This window comes from Fundulus heteroclitus, chromosome 18, assembly GCF_011125445.2.
Source record: "Fundulus heteroclitus isolate FHET01 chromosome 18, MU-UCD_Fhet_4.1, whole genome shotgun sequence".
Classification (NCBI taxonomy): Eukaryota; Metazoa; Chordata; class Actinopteri; order Cyprinodontiformes; family Fundulidae; genus Fundulus; species Fundulus heteroclitus.
This window is the reverse complement of record NC_046378.1, coordinates 28,811,695-28,822,528: the sequence shown is the minus strand read 5'-3', so window position 1 is coordinate 28,822,528 and position 10,834 is coordinate 28,811,695. Positions and strand designations below refer to the sequence as shown.

The following is a 10,834-nucleotide window of genomic DNA, read 5'->3' as shown; positions in this document are numbered from 1 at the left end:
CCCTTCTGAATAACCAATAGAAAATCTGTACTGGTTTTTCAGCCATTCCAATGCTGCTGAACAGCTCTTTGCATGTTTCCACTGGTATTTTGATGATTATTCTTAAATGATGAGCTCCACGTTGTTGAGGTTCGAAGACCTTGCAGCATTGGGCTCATCACTCTAATATTTAGTTCCCTCCACATTATCTATATCAGGTTCAAGCAACTACTCTGGCTCGGCCTCCAAAACATTAATATCTATCAGAAGACTCATGTTGGCATGTGAAAAGATACAGACCAAACCTGAATCTGCCAGAAGTATGAATAATTACGTATTCTGTGGACTGAAAAGTGCATGTTGAGTCACATCTACCATAAAACGAACAAAGCATATTCAGGAGAAGAACTTAATACAGTGAAACATGATGGTGGTAGAATGAACGCTTATTCTGCTGCAGGATGGCGGCGACTTGCTGTAATAGAAAAGTTGTTGATGGAAACGTGAATTTTGTTTTACTATAAACCCTGAAATCCATCAGTTTCTCATAATAAGCTCGTGCAACTGGAGAACGACCCAAAAGCACATCTGCAAATTTCACTTTTGAACTCCTCAAAATAAAAACATTTTTCGAGTGGCCTAATCAAAGTCCAGACTTAAATATAACCGAGAGGCTATGACTTTAAACAGGGCGGCCATGCTGGAAAACCCACCAATGTGTTTGAATTAAAGTTGTTCTGCAGGGTTGACACAACCAGTTATTAGGTTTAGAGGGGAAAAAAACTGATTTACAGAAGACGGTTCGGATGGCTTTTTTTTCTCTGAACAAAACCCTCATTTGAAGCAAGCATTTTGGATCCGATCTTGTGTTTGTGAGCAAAAAAAACTGAATCAATCTGTAGGAATCCAATACTTTTCACACCACTGTGTAAGTATATAAATGGGAATTTCAGTCAAGACTTCATATTGCGATCGTGTTCCCCCCGTGTGGTTTTATGTCCAGCAGCAGCTCTGGTTTCAAACTTTGTAATATGAGAAATTTAGATAGATGTGAAAGAGGCTAAGTCCTTCAGTTAACCCCCGAGAGTATCTCATTTCATCCACTTTGACCTCAGTCTGACTCTAGAAATTATTCATTAATCCTCTTTAATTTGTCTGATTTCTCAGCTCCATCGACTCTGTGACCTCTCGGTTTAAAGGTTTTCCAGCAAAGGCGGCATGAAAGTGTAATAAAACTAACAGAAATAGTAATATCATCTTTATTGTCATTGAAACACACATTGAAACATACATTACAACGAAATTTGTTGTCTGCTTTTTAACCCATCACCCTTGGGGAGCAGTGGGCTTACGGCAAAAACAGGACTAAAAATAGGTAAACTTTTCGTGAAATGAGTGTATTTGTCCTTGATTTGAGCAGGTAAATAAGACTATTTGCCAATGGAATAAGATTTTTCCACTTAAAATAGGAACAATTCATCTCCATCATCTTATTTCAAGTGCAGGATGTCTAATTGTCTTATTTTAGGGGTAAAGATACTCATTCCCATTGGCAGACAATCTTATTTACCTGCTCAAATCAAGGACAAATAGACTAACTTTGAGAACATTTTACTTGTTTTTAGATCCGTTTTTGCAGTGCTGCCATGTGCGGCGCCTGGGAAGCGTTCTGGGGTTAAGGGTCTTGCTCAGGGACCCAGAGTGCAGGCGTTGGGGATCGAACCGGGTACTTGCATCCTTCTCTGAGTGCAAGCACGCTGCTCTAACCACTAGGCCTACACTCCCCATACACGAGACGCAGCTCAGTGGGCAATTTGGGGTTAAGTGCCGAACCCACAACCTTCTGATTGCCAGACGACTACTCAACCCATCAAGCAACAGTCGCCCACGCAAATGTCACAACATGCTCGGGCTGCATGTGTCAAAAAGTATCCAAGACACAAAGAAAATGCCTATTCTCCGTGCTGTCACTATAGTATTTTAAATGTGCTCAACAACTGAACTTGCAGCTTTTCAATACCATGAAATCCACATTTATCCCTGTGCATTTATATGGTTACTCATTCTGTCACGCAAGCCTTGACACTGACACACAATCTAACCTCTGATCCGCTTTGTGCGCTAACGTGAATCATGCGTGCGCAGGTTTCCATACCAACCAAAGCCCCGATGATGTAGGTGCGCATATCAGTGCAATTAGCTGGAGTGGGACGTAAACACAAACAGCTGCAGTTTGTGCCGCATTAACGGGGGAAAGCAAAACGATTATATGAAGACTGAAAGTGTTCAACGTGACATTTCTTCTCGTTAATCATCCCTGACTGGCAAATCGAATCATTTAAATATGCTAAGAAATATTTAATGCAGACTTCATTTTAGATATTGGCCACCACTGTTGTACCATATCCATGCTCATTTCTTTTTTTTTTTTTTTTAAGGTGATCACAGGAGGCAAAGTCCATTAAACCAGAAATTATAAATATATTTTCTTAGATTGCTTTTAAGGTATTTGGATGCTAAAGTAATATCAAGTCATGCAGCAAGCATCAGTTCATCCCACAGAAAAGCAGTCACACGTCCACTTATTTTTTTTTTACAGGCATACGGGTAAACAGCACAATTCTACAGTGGCCTCATGTCACAGTTACATGGCTCGTGCTCCTCATCTCAGAGTGAACATCTGACACACTTGTTGCTATGGACCTATTTTCCCATTTATTCACAGTGAACACAATAATCAGCCGCTACAGGCATGCTGTAGAGCCCTGCAGCTTTCACAGATGAATGCTGAAGCCTTAAATAGTACGTTGCTTTTGTGAGCCATTCATCTCGCTCAGTTACCTCACACACTGTATGGCGTGCTCTGTTGTTTCATTCTGTTGCTTTTATGGTTTCGCTTGCGGGTTTCTTGGCTTTGTGGGGTTTCTTGCGGCTTAAAAGATCACGTTCGACAAAAAGTGTGTATGAATTTTCCATGCAAATCGGAATTCCCTTTAAATCCCCATTAGAGTTTTATGTCGTTAGATTACTTACACAAGCTTGAAAAAGTATGTCTCGAGTCCAACATTTCTCGGTCAGACCTCGTTTCGCCCAATAAATGAACCAAAATTTGACCCCATGTTCACTCATCAAGCGAGTGATCATTGTTAATGGACAATCATATCCTGTTGTACTAAAGAAAACTAAATGTTTTAACACAGGTTGGTAGGTGAAGCAAATTCCCCATGAACGCTACACAGTTCTTTAATCAAATTCTCAACATACAAGTTACTAATTTAAAAAAATAATTATTTTTTGACTTCAATTCACGAACCTTCAAAGTAAATTACGCAGGGTAACACTGCTAATGCAAACATTAGCTATTAACACAAACGGCAACCATTTCAGCAACATTTATGAAAAGATCAGGCTATTGATAGAAAGGGGAAATAACAAAATAAAATCTATTGACATTGAATTAAAAAAAGAATCTTACTCCACATGCTTTTCTTTTTTTCCCCCCAGTACTAGCTGCTAGTTAGCATGGAAACGGGGAATTAGCTTCAGATTAGCATCCTACAAAATTTACTATTTTATGTACTATTTTTACATTACAATGACAACATATACAATAAAACACAAAAGGTCATATTTTTCCAAAATAGCACTCTTTTACAAGGTAGCTTAATTTCTTAGCTATAAAGCATGTAGATGGGTTATTGACAAGGGTTTAGCTGCAGTCACAACAAAAACACAGCCCCGCTAAATATACCTTTCCCTTACCGTAAAGTCAGTGGGTGTGTGTTAAGGGGGGGTTCTTAATAGGTTCATGTTTTTCAAAATTTGCTACATTTGAAACTAAACTGATAAATGACACATCATTAGGTGAATAGCTTCAAATAAGTAAAGGCTTTTGTCTTGAAAAACCTTCGAGATGTGCTCTTACCGGAAATTAGTGACGTCAGCATATTCGCATACAGTACAGAGTATATATTTTCTTGTGTGCACAACTTTACAATAACTATAGTTAATGAGTCCACTAGTTAGCTGGAAAATGTGTGATTAGTTTCTGGTGAATGCTTTTTCAAAACTTGGTTTAAATATTTGGTTTTGATACACAGATTTTACATCAACATCAGACTAACAATGAAAAAAGTTTATGTTCTTCTAAATTTGCGCAGGTAACAGAAGGCTAGATAGTTAGCTATTTAACTTGAAAGTAAGTAATTAGCTGCACATGAACAGCTCTTAAATGTACCAGTTAGCAATGTCTAATTACTTATGTATACATATAATTTTTCCACCACATTTTACCAAGGATATCAATACCTTCTAAAAATTTTCATATTTTCCTAAATGATCAGTTTTACAAGCTAGCAGCTAAATTTAAGGCTAACTAGTTATTTAACATGAGATCAAGTGTAGCGTAGAAATATTCATTCTCAGTATTTTACCCCCAAGTATTTTTTTGAACAAATATTACGGTAACATTTCAGAAATGGAGAAAGGGGGGGTTAGCTAAGCCTGAATTTTCTAAAACATTTATCTAGTTTGCCAATCAACAACGTAATAGTAAGGGTTTTTCTAATAGTTGGTATGAAATAAAACTCAAACTTTTTATGTAGTGCCCCATTGTTAACCATGGTAATTAATTTTAAACACAAGGCAATGACAAACTAAAAGCCAACCAGTAGTAAGTCAACAATGATTTTTTTTTATTTTATCCGGTTTATACAGTTTTGGTTCTGTAGCAACCTACTGGATAAATCTAATGAAGTGCAATTGTACTCAAGCCATTTACAGTTGAGAGCAATGACAGGCACAAGTTTTGTGCAAATTTAACAGCATTGGAACGGCTCCTACAACATACATTGCAAAGAATACATGCCAGAGGAAAACAACGCTAAATCAGTTTACATTGACAACAATTAGGAAGACGTCCCATGACAACAAAAAAATCAATCCAAGCTAAGACTGGGAAAAAAAAACAAAAAAAACATTTCACCCACAACTGCCAAATGGGAGACAATAACTCAGTAAACATTCAGTCTTTACGCACAGCGAGAAATGTGTTGTTATCCGCCCCCACGGACTCAAACCCGTCAATCTGCCCAAATCCAAAAATCCTTGATTCAAAAATTGTGCAATGCCTTTTTCAAACTATTTATACTGATATTACAAAACGAAAAAACCTAAAACTTGTAACCGAACGGGTAACAGATCAACCTATACCGGCATTTTTTCTTTTCTTTTTTAAAGGAGTCGACACTTAAATGCTTCGCCTGGCAAGACACTGGCCACTAAAACTAAGAAGGTGCTGCAACTTTAAAGGTATCACAAACCACATGAGACGACACAACCATCTGAAACACATGGGCGGTGGTAGCCTTGATAAAAATTAACCTCATTTGTTTATCTAACGCTGCTATATATAGCAATCACTGGGACAAAAAAAAACGTGTGTCGGCGATGTCCAACATCCACATACTCGAAAGCTGAAAACACTAAATTATTTGCCTCCAGAACAGATTTTGAGTTTTGAAGCAATAAAAATAAAAAAATGTGTGCAGTAACCTCCAAACATGCAGTTAACACAGGATCGTAAATATAAGAGCTATGCGAGTGATTTCTGGTAACCAGTCTGTAGTCTTGTAGCACAGACATTACAGGCTTAGGTCTGTTTGTGCGAGCCCTAAATGCTCTCTCCCTTCACAGTGAAAGTTTAAGATTTGACAAACTAAACCTCTCCCAAGACTGCCTGCATCCTCTTGTGCCTCTTCCAGAGTGTAACGCGCGTTCGGCAATGTGACATCTTTCATGAGCGCGGCTGCTAAAGTTTCACCTTCTGCTAAAGATTCATCAAATATTAAAATAAAAAAAATAATAATAAAAAACAAGGGGTTTTGTATCCCGTGTGGTTGGGACGAAATAATTTCCTATAAATCGCTTAGAGCAAGAGAACTGAACAGACTGTTTTTTTTTTCTCCCCCTCGATCAACCTTTTCAATGTTCGCTTTCACATTTTCAAGATGAATCGTCATGCAAAAGGTTTAACTTCACTATCTAAAAACACGAGTTTCTCATTATTGGGTCTGGCAATGCCACTTATGAAGGAAAGCAGATGGACCACTACATTCTAGAGCTTTCCTTTATTATACAATCGAGGGCCACGCGGAAATCTTTCACAACCTAGAATCAACGAAAACTACTTCAGTTGCATTCAAATGGCAACTATCGAAAAAGTAAACTTACTGTAACATACATATTATATAAGTGTATAGTCCATGCAGTTGCGCACGGCAGATTTTGCATCGTTATGGTATGTCATAAGTGTATGGGAGACATCAGCCACCAGTGCATTTCCAATTTAGGTTCGGGGAGGAAAACACTCCTCGGTACAACATCAGAAACTCAGCCGGACTTGAAGAGCAAAATGGCCACTTGGCCCAAGTAGAAGTAAATAAAATGCTTTGTCTCGTGAGTGACGTAGCTGCCGAAGTTCCTCCCGACGATGCAGTGCCAGGTTGGATTGTACTTCTTGTCAAACTCCTAAAAAAAAAAAAAAAAGAGACAAGAGAAGAGGATGAACAGCTGCAAACTAGATTTTTTTTAAAACATTTAGCACTTGTTGTCCAACCTAAAACGTTCCAACTTTTTTTTTTTTAAAAAAGGCAAGTGGTCAATAAACTTTAGGCCAGTAAATAACTTGTACACCCCCTTTCATATTTCTCCTGTTTTTGCTTTTATATAAGACAAACATAACCTGATTAAAAACACTAAAAGCAGCTTTAGAAATGATTTTATTCAACAAAACGCAAGGCAGAAAGGGCAAATTCAACCAAAGTGGCTCGATGCAATAAGGTTATTTTAACTGCAATCAAAGGTTTCTGTCAATTGGCAATGAGTCGTTTACATCTGAGGTTTTCCAAGCATAAAACTGGGCGACTTGTGGTTCTGTCCATTTGCTTTGTAGGAAGCAAAAGCAGCCCCCCAACCATCACACTACTACCACCGTTTGTGATTTGGATGTTGCTCTTGGTTCTTTTCTGACCTCCTAGATGAGACATTGTGACACTTCTGGAGTAATTTTGGTAGGGGGACCAATTTTCTCAATTATCAGATCCCTTAAGTCCAAAATCCTTCAAAATGGCTTTGCAACTCAAACCTGATAGATGCATGTGTCTTTGTTTCTTGACTGTGTATTAATTTATTTCAATAGGAGCACAGCGCGTGGCTTTTTGAGATATTTTACCCTACTTCATGTTGTTGAACAGAATCTATTTTAGGCAATTTCTTGATTCCACAGGCATGACAGCAATTATTCCTGACTGTTGATGATCTGAAAAAGTGGTTAGAGAGCAGGGAGAGTCTGCAAGGCAGCCCACAGACTGCCACTCTGGGTCCCTGAGCAAGACCCTCAGCCCCAGAATGCTCCCACTGAGGGCCGCACAGCCCGCTGCTCCCTAAGGGAGGGTCAAATCCAGAGGACGAATTTCAGTGGCAACTTCTGTTGCAATGACAATATAATGATGATAAAAACTAAGCAAAAACAGGAGTGATCTTTAAAGAGCCAAATATACTTTTTCACTTTGCATTGGTATTAAATTGTTATGTACACAGTTTAAATGAATATAAATTGTCATGAGCCATCGCTTAAGAATCAAGCAGATTTTAATGTTTTAAACAAAGCCCTTTGTCTAAAGTTCTTCCAAACATAAAGGCTCCAGACCTCTAAAATGTCACGATTAGTTTTACCCCAAAAAAAAAAAAAAAAAACTAAATAAAACTATGAAATTTGCATTAAAAAGTGGCAGCATATATACAATTTTATTTATTAAGCGCTATTTGACTTTGTTACTGTCGCTGAAGTTTCGATTTTACAAATTATCTTGCCACCGTTTTCTCCTCCTCCCCATAAAATGATCTGATCATAATTTGGCGCCCATGCAGTCCAGCAACATAATTCAATATGTGAGGAGCCAGAATGTCGGTCTGGCATCAGGAGTGGAGCGTTACTGTTGCAGGCAGTTGCCGGAGCGTCCGACAGTCAGAACAGCGAGTGAAGGTCAGCAGACACACAAGACAGATTGGACAGCATCTGATGGGAGTTTGACCGACATCAAACTCTAGGTATGTCTGAATCTAGGTCAACAAGCAATAAAGAAGGTCCTCTAGGACCTCTAGAGATGATTGTGCAGAGGAGTCTTCATAAGAGGAAGAACATTACGGACAACCCTGAGCATCTTCTCCATCAGACAGAGTGTCTTCAGTCAGAGGCTTCTTCAGGTCTGCTGTCTGACAGACCGCTACAGGAGACCCTTCCTGGCCACTGCCATCAGCATTTACTCTGAAGAAACCTGCACATCGTTTAATTTCCCTTCAGCATTAATATTATATTATTATCATTAAAACATCTAGCAGCAATAAACAGTCACATATGGTGTGGAAATTAAAGACAGCCCAAACTATGGAAAGAACAGTACATCTATCGGGCTGGCTACTGGAGCAGATAGCCCAGCTAATTAACCGGTTATATAAACTCGGTATGCTCGCCTCATTTCTCTACAAAACATCAGAACAGCAGAAAATGCACAATAAAAGGCCGTTTAATAGTTCTAGCAGTCCGATTGTTTTTGTTTTAATAGCGCTATACACCAAACCCTGGTATTTTCCACATAAGGTGACTAAACTGACCCAGTGGTCTTCGCTCACTAATTTGACTCCCTCTAGTGCTCATTCTAGATGTGCCATGCGGCTTCTTAGCAAACTGAATCTCTTAAAAAACACTCTGCTGATCTTCATGTGGACCAAATTACGCCCAAATTGGACCATCCCTCCAGGGAATTCCAACTTTTTTTTTTTTTTTTTTTGTGCCAACCAGGCCAGGTTTGCCTTTGTGTTTAAATATCTGAGCAGTTCAACATGGCAGACAGAAACACAAGTAAACAGTTTGTGACGTTTCACCAGCTGACCGACGCAATTTCCAGGAGCCTCGTTTGCATATTTAAGAGGAAGCAGTTTTCCAAAGAGGCTGGAACGGATGGGAAGCTGCAGAGAGAGAAGCATGCTCACCTTCTTGATGTAGGCAGCGATGTCCTTCTCTATGTTGTACTTCTCCATGGCCTGGGTGGCACAGTCCACGGCGTCCTGCTGCATGTCCTCGGACATGTCTGCGTTCTTGATCACAGCTTTCCTGTCAGTCATGGTGGTTCAGGTTGGGTGCTGAGGAGGAAGACACAGAAAAATAAATAGAAATGTACACAACACGTGGTGTAAAGGGGGGGGAGGATGGGGTTCTAGGCCAGCCGGATCATCGCAATTTCTCCAAGTCACACGCAGAACATAAAGGCGTTGTGCACAGCGGATGGCTTCAATAATAATAATAATAATAATAAAACGCTTTTCTGCTTGTGCTCAGTGTTATCGCCGAAGCCGCGCGTTTTAGTTTTGCATAAATTCGCAGTGAAACTTGATACAGGTGGAGTTAAATTACTTTCCTATAAAATGCATTTGCATCAGAACTGCAACGATTATGAAAATGCTTCTATTTATAAGCTAGGGTGACACTGTATGGAGGGGGTAAAAAAATAGAGTAACCCTTTTAAATAATCACTCAAAATGCATGAACGCGTCCCAAAAAAATAAAATAAAAAAACAACAACTAGAATCCTACATATGCCAAACCTTGAAGTGAATCGTCTAGATGAGGCCGGTCCAACCCACCTTTTTTTCTGCGCCTTTGATGGAGAAAAAAAACGGGGTCCTCCGCTGAGAAGCGTGCGCGTTAAAGAAGCGACGAGGGAAGGTTAAGAAGATGCTGCGGCTAATTGCTTTTTAAAGATTTTACACAATAAGCATGAAGGAAGGCTGGCTCTACGCTGTGCTGTCCGCGGCAGCTCCCCGCCCCCTCTGCCGCATGCCGCGCCCTGCCATTGGCTGCGGCGCTGCCTCCTCGCACGGCACGAGCGTTTTCCTCCAGCTCCTCTCTGTCGGCATCTTATTTCGTCCCACAATGCATCACTCCCCCAGCATACGACACTGACTGGAGGAGAGAGTGGAAACTGAGACCTCGCTGTGCGGGAAGGTGTCGCTTGGCATTTGCAGTAGACACAGCCGGGGCCCTTTGAACGCGCTGCCAGTGCCTTTCACGGCCATTTATTATTGTTAATGCTCGCAAAAATGATGCTACAAGCAGAAAGAAAAAAAAACTTTAAAGGTCCCGAGTTAAAATTATTTGGGTCATAATGGAAAATTTTGACACTTTATTTGCCCATTTATTATTTTCTTTAAATCAGTATGTCAGCGTTAATAAAACAGCAAATATGAAGGCAAAAATAAAAAGCCTTTATAATTCATGGATCAGTGCAAGCACTCCAATACCAGATCCAGCAAAACTTCTCAAAGAAATGTTTGAACTGTTCAGCCCTGCTGATCATTAAGCAATAAAACTATCTTTTTAATACAGAGAATTCATTGCTTTTGCTATAAATGACTGTTTTGGTCTAGTTTTTGAGAGCTAGGAAGTAATGCCCTCTACCTGGGAGCGATGGTTTAAGAACCGGTAATAAAAATTAGATGCTTTCAGTCAGAATGTTTATTGCGTTTTGTTGAATAAACCACTTCTATGGCTTTTTTTTCTAGCCATACTGAACACTAAATCACTTACACACTAGTCGGTGAGATTAGTAATGAAAGACCTGTGGTTTCTAATCATATAGGCATATGCTCAGAAGCATTGGCAGTGTTAAAACTTTCCTTTCCTATATATATATATATATATATATATATATATATATATATATATATATATATATATATATATATATATATATATATATATACACACACACACACACACACACACACACACACACTA

General features: G+C 39.3%; 1 protein-coding gene across 2 annotated transcripts; it reads right to left on the bottom strand.

Annotated features, from left to right (window-relative positions):
- Window positions 1–4,658: 4,658 nt before the first annotated feature.
- dynll2a (dynein, light chain, LC8-type 2a) lies at window positions 4,659–10,644 on the bottom strand. 2 transcript variants are annotated; one of them, XM_021322592.2, is made up of 3 exons: window positions 9,643–10,644; window positions 9,031–9,180; window positions 4,659–6,507 (listed from the first exon to the last, which is right to left on the bottom strand). In XM_021322592.2, exons 2-3 carry the CDS (start codon window positions 9,160–9,162, stop codon window positions 6,370–6,372), a joined length of 270 nt encoding a protein of 89 aa, XP_021178267.1. In that variant the 5' UTR covers window positions 9,163–9,180; window positions 9,643–10,644; the 3' UTR covers window positions 4,659–6,369. The 2 variants fall into 2 exon arrangements, with proteins under 2 accessions (XP_021178267.1, XP_012730035.1); XM_012874581.3 differs by having other exon boundaries at window positions 9,682–10,636.
- Between the last annotated feature and the right edge of the window lie 190 nt (window positions 10,645–10,834).

Excerpts from the sequence above, each read along its gene's own strand:
- dynll2a (XM_021322592.2), bottom strand. The coding sequence starts at position 9,162 with ATGACTGACAGGAAAGCTGTGATCAAGAACGCAGACATGTCCGAGGAC. Across the intron at positions 6,508-9,030 it reads TCGCTGCCTACATCAAGAAG|GAGTTTGACAAGAAGTACAA; the intron begins GTGAGCATGCTT and ends TTTTTTTTTTAG.